At 50.6% G+C, this 9,686-nt stretch overlaps 1 protein-coding gene across 1 annotated transcript; it reads left to right on the forward strand.

Annotated features, from left to right (window-relative positions):
* Positions 1-2,876: 2,876 nt before the first annotated feature.
* On the forward strand, positions 2,877-6,238 carry LOC119353478 (haloacid dehalogenase-like hydrolase domain-containing protein 3). The gene is made up of 6 exons (XM_037620097.1): positions 2,877-3,287; positions 3,682-3,788; positions 4,815-4,923; positions 5,005-5,166; positions 5,322-5,495; positions 5,838-6,238. The coding sequence occupies exons 1-6, from the start codon at positions 3,033-3,035 to the stop codon at positions 5,883-5,885; spliced, it is 855 nt and encodes a 284-aa protein (XP_037475994.1). The 5' UTR covers positions 2,877-3,032; the 3' UTR covers positions 5,886-6,238.
* The last annotated feature ends 3,448 nt before the right edge of the window (positions 6,239-9,686 follow it).

Raw genomic sequence — 9,686 nt, forward strand, 5'->3', positions numbered from 1 at the left:
CGATATTTGTAGCTCCTGCATGTGCGTACAAAAACAAAACACTAAAACCATCGGCCCTATTTTGTTGCGAGGGAAGAACCCACTGGCTCTGTGTTCTCAGCTAATAGCACCACCAAAACAAAAACGCTTTGTGTCCACATCTACCTTTGTTGAGTAAAATATATACAATAATCTAACCGTAGCTGCACTGCACCAACCTGACTCGCGCTTCAGTTGTACTCCCTCCGTTTTAAAATAAATGACCCAACTTTATATGAACCTGACCCGGAGGGAGTAAGCAGTAGCAGGCAAAGCGCCACGCATCTCACCGATTCCGTCGCCATCATGGTCTTGTGTGCGGCGAGCTTTCGCCGATTTTATTTAGGAAGGCTGCCGTAATCTGGAACGGATTCTCGCGGCATGTGCGCCGGCATCGGCTGGACGCAAGGAGCAAATATCATACGCCGAAACGACGGCGGATTCGCCTGCCGAGCCCGAAACGTGTCCCGTGGAGGCCATGTTCGGATTTAGTGCGAGATCATGCTTCTTCTCTGCGCGACTTCGCTGTCAGCTTGGGAGTTTTGTTTGATGCCTCGCAGGATTGCCGAATAATGCACACCGGTTACGCCGTTACAGCGAGGCCACGGAGAGCTCGGTCGGCCGGGGCCTGTTTGGAGGCATCATTCGAGGTCCATGCATTTATATTTGATTTGAATCGTTTTTTTGTTGTTGGGAAATTATGTTTGGAGCGGTTGGAAGGTCTTGAGAAAGAAATCCACACGCTACCGATGCCTTATCTAGTTTGGTCCTGCAAATACGCAGTCGCTTGAGAATTTTGTTACAACTTTGGCACGAGAAAAGGGTGACTTTAATTATATTATTATTGTTATAGTTTGTATAGGTTGTACATGAGTTTACTTATTTTGCGACATCATCTATTGAGCTAAATTGGAATGATTATATAGTTAGACGCTACGGAAATTGCCACAAGTTGTCGTCTTCTCTTTCCTCATCCACGAGGAAGAAAAATCCCACGCTTTTCTCCTCCTTCCGTCGGCGCCGCTGCCGGTCCGCCCATCTCCCATGGTCATGGAGGTGCGGAGGATCTTGGCCCCCTTAGTCGGGAGGGACCCCGTTCTTGTCCTTGTCAGGTTGGGATTGTGTGACCGCGACGATGTCCTTCGGTACAAATAATATCTCCCACGTTCTATCCCTGTTCAGATGGTGCGTCTAGCATCGCTAGAAAGCGTGTGGGGGTGTGTATCCGTCGGATCTCGCGGGATTTGATCGGTGTTGGTCTTTGGTGGATCTGTTTGGATCCGGTCATCATTCATCTCTGTTTGGGTGTTTACAAATTCGATCCTTTCGATCTACAATTTTCTTCATCTGCAATGGTTGCTGCTCTGATGCGCTGGTCCTATAGGGCTTTGGCACGACGACTTTCAGATTGTCTACTACAAGATTTGCTCGGCTCCTACGAGGGAGGGGCGATGATGGTGACGCGTCCTCTGCTTGCTTTATAGCTTGTAGTCATCGCTAGATGGTTCATAAACCTGGTTGTAATTTTTATTATCTTTGGTGTTCTTTGTACTGCCACAATTGAAGGTGAATAGATTTGAAATTTCTAAAAAAAAAATACTTTGCCTCCTCTACGAACCCTAGATTGTTGCCACCGCTCCGCCCGTTTCCCGCCCGCAAGGTCCCGTCCTCCTCCTGTTGCTGCTCCGTTGGCGGGAGGAGGTGGGGACACCAGACTGCGTTGCACCGCTATAGTTAGGTTTGTCAGGGTTGGATTTCGTTCACTAGCTACGACAATGTGATGAGAATAGCGACGCTGTGCATATTAAGAACAATGTTTTCCCAACTTCTGATCTATCTTGTTAGCGGAGGTCTTATGAACTTAGTAGAGGACGGCATGCCATCGTGTAGTCAATACTCATCTAGATTGGTGGATATGGTTTGTGCTATTGGTGAAATAGACAAAGACGCTTCATGTATTGGTCCTCTAGCTGGCTCCTTCTCTGACCGATAACGGTCGACCAACTTTGGCGTCGTCAGGGGGCTTGTGAGGTTAGGTCTACCGGGACCTTTCTAGCCGAATATGGGATGGTCGTCCAACCCTCTCCGCCACATTCTTCTACGAGACAATGATTTGTTTCCTGTTTTAGATGTCTTTTGGCGTCACGTGAAGACTTCCTAGCCGCTGCATCAACAATGTTGTTCTGACTTCGACAATGTTACGAAAGTGTAGAGGCGGTGTCGAGTATGGCCCACGACACAACACGTATGAGTGTACAGGAGGAGGAGGACGGTGTCCATGTCCTCAAGTCCCCGTGTGCAATTTCTAATTTATATAAAGATGAATTTGAAGGGTTGGTTGAATCGTTGGTCATTTCGTAAAAAAAAAGAATAAAAACATCACGTATGTTCCAGATTATATAATGTTTTAAATCTTTTAATACGGACTGCATATAGACTAAATTGACTGAACAAACACTAAAATATATCTATATACATCAGATTGAGAAGAAAAAAAGTTACTCTGTTCATTCACAAATATAAATATAATGTATTTTGGATATTTCAATATAGACTGCATAATGACTGAAGCGTGAATAGACATATTAAAATGCGTCTATATACACTGGAACCAAAAAATTCAAAACATTTTATAATTCAAAGCATATAAAAAGTGATCACAAGTAATACCTGTGTGTGTAAAATGCAATGAAATTTTGTGACGCCCAAAAGAGTCCCTGAAGCCCGAGGAAAGGAGGAGGTGAAGGCAGCCACAGGAAGCAAATAGCCATCACGGTCGCGTCACCGGCCGCCGCTCGTCTCCCTCCCTCCGCCTGCCTATAAACACCGCGCACCCACACACGGCCACACCGCATCACACCCACACACACGCACGCACGCACGCCACAGGAGAGACCGACCGCGCGCGCTCGCACGCTCCGGCACGGCACGGCGGAGCCGCCACCACCACCTGAGACTCTGGCGCCGGGACCCACCTGCCACCCGAGACCCGCCACCCCGCCAGCTCGTTGACAATGGCGGTGGCGCGGCTGCGCTCGGCCGCCGCGGCCCGGCTCCAGCCGGCGCTCGCGGGCCGGCGGCGCCTCGGGACGGCAGCCGCGGCGGAGGCCCCGGAGGCGGTCGTCGGGGCGGGCAGCGCGCGGTGGGAGCCGATGGGCGCGCGGGAGTACTACGACTACCGGCGGGCCATCTACGGCGACATCACGCATAAGGCCATCCTCGTCGACGCCGCCGGCACCCTCCTCGCCCCCACCGAGCCCATGGCCCAGGTCGGCCTACGCCCTTCCCCCCATATACACCGCACCTCCAATTCATGTTCCTCTGTTTGCTCCGCTCGATTCGGTTGGCCGTTCCCATGGCTGACGGAGGCCTGCATGTTTTCTCTGCGGTGCACACGCTGAGACAATGCGTGGCGTTTGGATCGATCTGATCCGTACTCCCGTGGCCCGTTCCGTTCGTGTGTGTTCATAGATTTGGGTTGTGAGAACCTGGACAGATTTGTTCCTGCTGTTCATTTCTGGGTTCTGTGGATTTACTTCGCCATGCATGACGAATTACTGATAAAAAATCTCCCTTTCCTCTGTTAATCGGGCATGCATGCGGTTTGATTAACATGGCTTGTGTTCTGAATGTTAATACTTGTGTTCTGAATGTTTAATACAGGTGTACAGAACAGTAGGCGAAAAGTATGGGGTGAAGTACTCGGAGGATGAGATCTTGATGAGGTACCGGCAGGCATATGCGCAGCCATGGGGCAGATCGCGGCTTAGGTATGACATTTACCTTTGGACTGTCCTGCTGTTTCAAATGCGAGTTTGGATTTGATTTCGCTATACGGGTATCTTACTAAGATGGCTCTGTCTGATTTTGTTCTTGTGCACTCGTATTGAAATGAATAAATAGCATTTAGGACGGGGATATTCTTGCCATGAATGCCCTTGTTCAATTTAAACAAGGATATACATCAGGAAAACTGTGGACTAACTTGTCTTTCACTTCCTTGAACTTGTCCTTTTTAATCAATTGGATTGAAATACCGCCTCTTCAAAATTGAGAGTGACGTGCAGATATGAAACAATTTCAACCGGAGTTAATTATCCCTCAACCTGAGTTAAGCTGCGAGCTAAGAAACATTTGTTAGAAGTAGAATTCCATAAGTAAAGTTCTCACCAGGACGCAGAGGGAGGGATATTTGCAAGAACAGCTGTGAGGATTCTATAATCCTCAATGTTCAGATTGAGATCCAGGAACTGGAATGGTCCCAAGTTCTATCTGGTGCTTGATGCAATTACCTTCTCAGATATGGCTGAGATACTTTTATTTGTCTTTGGTGGTGCTAAAAGAACAATTGTGGGGTAGGAATATTGATTCTTAAGTTTCACATAGTATTCAGAAAGTAGAGAGTTTATTCTTATGCTAGAATTCGATTCTTAAGTTTCTGGCATATTCACAGTTAGTTTTAGCTGGTTTGTGTGCTTTACGAGCACTGAGTATCCTTGGGTGCGTTTTTCATAATACTTATCAGGAGACAAATCTGAATGGAATCGCACGAAACTGATTTTCGCAACATATATATGGACCACAGTGATAGGTAGTACTGGTGATTTGATTCTTCTGTTTCTTATCAGCCTTAATTCCTTGGAACCTGGAGCTATCATGTCACAGAATAATAATAAAATACGAGCTTGCCTTTTAGTACAAATTTGCGATTCATCCAGTCAAACATTTCATGTTAACATTTCAAACCTGTTAAAAAATATGCTGCTGCATGGACTAATGTTTCTCAATATCTTCAGGTATGTTGATGATGGGAGGCCCTTTTGGCAACATATAGTTAGTTCTTCTACAGGCTGCTCAGATTTAGAGTACTTTGAGGAACTTTATCATTACTATACAACTGAGAAGGTAAGAGAAAATCTGTAAATCAAAATGATTTGAAACATCCTATTGTATGTTTGACCTCACAAATTGTTTTATGTTTGCTAGGCCTGGCAGCTCATTGACCCTGACGCTAAATATGTTTTCGAAGCATTGAGAAGGGCTGGTGTGAGAACAGCTGTTGTATCCAACTTTGACACCCGTCTCCGCCCACTTTTACAGGCCCTGAATTGTGATCACTGGTTCGATGCAGTTGCTGTATCTGCTGAGGTGGGTTTCCATTTACAGATGAGCTGCTTTAACTGAGCTTGTTAACTGAACCTTGACCCTGTAGCTACTGTCCTTCGTATCTATAAGTTTGACCTTCAGTTTTCCTATTAATGTTCGCCATTAAACCCTTGTTCTCTGTTTTTTTCTGCTAAAAGGTTGCAGCAGAAAAGCCAAACCCAACAATATTCCTGAAGGCCTGCGAGTTGTTGGACGTGAAGCCTGAAGAGGCTGTGCATATTGGGGACGACCGTCGGAATGATTTGTGGGGAGCTAGGGACGCAGGCTGCGATGCCTGGCTCTGGGGCAGTGATGTTCACTCCTTCAAGGAAGTAAGCTTTCTGTCTTGTCTGCTCCAAAACTGAACTAGAAATCAATTATTGTCCTTATAGCAAACATGGCATCTAGGAGTGGCATTTCGCTGTCAGTGTAGTTGGGATTAATTATACACCTCAAATAAAGATCTGGCAGCTGTATGCTGTTACCAAGATCAGTTCATTAGGAGCAACTGTTGTATTAGAGATTACTCGGTTAGGGGCACCCTGGTAACTGTTCTATTTTGAAGAATCTCTTTAGTCTTCTTCTGCCGACGAAAGTGGGCAGCGTCCCTTTTCATATCAGCTGCAATCTTCAGAAATTATATGGTTGCTCACATCCGCACATCTGTATCGCAGGTCGCAGAAAGGATCGGAGTCAGTGTGGGTATGGGCAACAATATGTGATTCGCCACGCCTGCTTGTAAGCAGACTCTACTACGCCTCTGGTGGTCATGACGGATCGCCACCGTTCCCTTCTTCCTGTCGAGTATGCTCGCCGAGCCCCCTGAGCTTCAATAAAAAGGCTGGGAGGTGGTGCTTAGTTTCCCTCCTCTGTACATAGTGCCGACCCTTCTTTGCTCAGGTGTGTGTGTGGCTGTCCGGCTGCTGTACATATTTTCCAGGGAAGTGAGAACTGATGGCAGTGTCTCTTTGTGTCAGGCCTTAATTTCCAAAGTCTATATTGTAGCAACAATGTACGTATGTAATTAAGCGAACTCGATTTACCCTTTAAATAGTTCCTGCCGTGTGCTCTGAAATCTGTGCTTCACGAGAATGACCCCTGCATTTTGTACATTGGATTTGGTAAAAATTTCTGAGGGTATTGCCTCCATAGAGTCTGTTTCATCACTACGTGTGAATGCTTCCTGGGTACCCAGCCCCCTTTGAACTGTAGAAAAATATATTTTGAAGTCAAACTGCAGAAAAGCAGCGGTGAAAACAAACTTTTTCTTTGAAGGCAAAACATAGCTTTATAGATTAACTACGGCCGGGCATTTCACCCGAAACGCAAACAGCCACAGTGGGCGGTACATTAGAGTTCCACTTCATACAACCATTTGGTAAACTTCTACTGCCAATTTGAGCAAGCTCATGCGCTACAGAATTCATAGCCCGAATACAAGCAGCCACACTCCACTTGGAGAACCACACCTTGAGTTGGAACTTGATATCTTCAATAACTACTGCATTTGGTGTGGCGTCTGCCTTCCGGATATCCACTGCATTAGCAAGCAGCTCTGAATCTATCTCAAAGACAACTCTCGTGAACCCAAGATCAGCTGTTGTCGCTACCGCCGCAGCCATGGCGCTGACCTCCGCTCCAAAAGCATCCTGATGTGTTCCTGCCGACCAGCGCGAGCGACAATTACCCATCCAGCATTGTCTCCAGCGACAACTCCCCAGCCCCCGAAAGAATTCCCAGGGATAAAAGCCCCATCGAGATTGAATTTGATCATGTCGTTGTCCGACGGTTGCCACTTCCCAGGACGCCCTTTAACCATCGCAGGCACGAAGATCTGCTCGTACTTGTTGAATGTGGGGTTCCGGCAAACCCTTAAGGTTTGAACACTGGGATGCGCGCGAAGTCTTTTCCTCCCACCGATCTACGCCCTAACTCGCTAAAATCTCGCGGACGAACTCAACGAACTTGCAACACAGAAAGACACAAAATTTATACTGGTTCGAGCCACCGTCGTGATGTAATACCTACTCCAGTGTGGTGGTAGTGGATTGCCTTTTGGGCAGATGATGAACAATACAAGAGGAATAACAGCCTGCTTGTGTTGAGGTGTTCTTGTGCTTGGCTAATTTGTGTGGGTGAGTGCTGGATGAACTGCTCTACTGTGGTGGCTAGCTATACTTATATAGGATCTGGTCCTCTCCCTAAATATTGAGCGGGAAGGGAGCCAACAACGGCGGGCAAATTTGAAGGAGGGACGGGTAGTACAAGCCATCCTGAGAAAGGTGGTCTCCGCCTGCGAAAAGCTCTGGTGGTGACGCCGTCTTGGGCTCCACGATGACCTTCGTCTTGCCGTCCTTCTGGTCTTGGTCTTGTTGCACCGATATGGCAACCTTTGCTTGATGCCTCGGTACCCCTCGCCTGCGCTGGCCTCCTTAGCACCAAAGAGGAAACAAGGACGCTGCGCGCGCTGGCGCCCGCCTGGTGTCGATCGTCATGGCTCACGTCACGAGAGCCTCGTGAGGTTCGCCTCGCCTTGATATCTCCGCTCCTCGTGAGCCTGCCCGACTAGGCCACTCCAGAGAAGGTCTCATGTCGTCCGCCTCGCGAGGCTTGGCCCCTCCCGAGGGTCTTGGATGCCGTGTTGATGAAGATGGACCGTACGGCCTGCTGGCTTAGCCACGTCGCGGGCCGCAGGCAGGCAAGTCTGGGGACCCCCGTTCCCAGAACGCTGACAGTAGCCCCCGGGCCCAAGGTGCGCTTGGGCTTGGCTTCGCGGCGAAGCCAAGGGTCAAGCACGGAGCACCACGGGCCCCCAAAAGGCTGCGGCCTCGGTCGACGCGTGGCGGTTGATTGGACGTGGACGTCTCCGCTTCCCCACGCTGCCTCGGCAACTGCACGACTTGACAACTCCCTGCGACATGTAAGGAAAACCATCATTACCTGCGATCGTGGGAGGTGCCAGTTGGCCTTCTCTTGCTATAAATGGGGAGGGGGGCTGAGCCTCCGTTGCCCATCTCTTCCTTGCTCGATTGCTTCTTCCTGCTTGCTCCACTGCTAACATCAATGGCGCCTATCAGAAGGTTCTCCACCGAAGAAAAGGGGAAGGCCCCCCGAGATGACCCGAAGCCATTTCCGCCAAAGAAAAGGTCGATCCACCGCCGCGACGAAGCGGCGATGCAGGTGGTGACGAGGCCTTGGTGCGAGCGGCCTCCCCCAGGGTATCCGCTACCCCTGTATGTCCAAGCTGAGGGTTCAGGAGGGCGGAGCGACGAGCAGTGCCGCTCGCGCCGCGCCCGGGGTCGCCGTGCCGCGGCGACGCGCGCCGTCGCCCTCGGAATCCACGCCGCGGACTCCTCGCGCGAGCTGGTGCTGTGGGCGCCAATGCCCCCAAGCTCTTGGATCCGCTTCCCGCGGTTCTTCTCCAACGTGATGCCGCCGAGGGGGCCTCTCGAGCTCTGGTTGCAGCACACCGACTGCTGCGCTCTGGCGACTGGAGCAGAGATCGAAGCGGTCCCAACCGGCAAGATCTTCATGACTCGTGGTTGGGGCGAGATTGTGTGGGTCTGCCGCGCGAGGGGCGCCCTCGCGATCCACCTTGAGTACGACGACGTCTCCATGCTCTTCTTCAAGGTCTTCAATGCCGAGGGCCGCCGCCTGGAGTGCTGCTCCGGAGAGGAGCGTGAGGCTGACGCGCGTTCCGCTCGCGGCCACTCTAGCAGTAGCAGCCCTTGGGAGTCCAGCAGCTCTCCTGAGCTCTACGAGACTCCGGAGACGAGCAACGACAACTACGTGCCCCCGAGTTCTCGCCGCGCTCGGAGCAGTGCCGCCCCGTCTGGCCGTCGCCGCCGCTGATCTGGATGGGGTTGGTGTCGGCCTCCCGTGGCCCACTGTTGATGATGACGTCTGCCACAGGAGGGTGTAGATAGGGCCCTTCTTAGTTTTAGCTTTCATTCCCCGTGAAGAATCATGAAGCGCCCCGTGGGGGCATATAAGGGTCTGTAATGCCTTTTGTGCTTATCTTCCCTGTTATGAAGATTTGGTGAATGCGCGTCCCGTTAAGGCTCGATCCCCCCTTTCTTTCCTCGCGATAGCTTGTTGCTCTACGCCGACAGGTCCCGGTCCCCAGGCAAGCTACAACCATCGCTAGTATGCCAGGTCGCGTGCCGTGGTCAAGGCCAGGAGGTGTGCGGCCCGAGGTCCAGTAAGAGCCCCTGAGGCGTGATGCTCAGGAGGTCCCCCTTAGCGCTCAAGCAACCACGGTAAGGGAACAAAGGGAGTTAACGTGGCCGTGACGGGGTTGCGGCAAGGCGTGAGTGACCATAAGGCTCAGACATTTAGCTGATCCGAGGGCGAGACTTATCTTGTGAACTTCGTGGCAATTCCTGACGTTGAGCTAGGGCCGCGCGCCAACTTGTGTGGCATAGCCAGGCCGGCCCGTACGGGTTTCCCTCCTCCCATGCTCTCCTTAGTGCTCTGCGTCCTCAGGTCCCGGTCCTCGAGCGAGCTCAGCCGCCGCTGGTATG

The sequence above is a fragment of the Triticum dicoccoides genome, chromosome 2A (assembly GCF_002162155.2).
Source record: "Triticum dicoccoides isolate Atlit2015 ecotype Zavitan chromosome 2A, WEW_v2.0, whole genome shotgun sequence".
Classification (NCBI taxonomy): Eukaryota; Viridiplantae; Streptophyta; class Magnoliopsida; order Poales; family Poaceae; genus Triticum; species Triticum dicoccoides.

Coding starts and splice junctions, on each gene's coding strand:
- LOC119353478 (XM_037620097.1), top strand. CDS start 3,033: ATGGCGGTGGCGCGGCTGCGCTCGGCCGCCGCGGCCCGGCTCCAGCCG. Junction 5,167..5,321: donor CAGTTGCTGTATCTGCTGAG/GTGGGTTTCCAT, acceptor TTCTGCTAAAAG/GTTGCAGCAGAAAAGCCAAA. Junction 5,496..5,837: donor ATGTTCACTCCTTCAAGGAA/GTAAGCTTTCTG, acceptor TCTGTATCGCAG/GTCGCAGAAAGGATCGGAGT.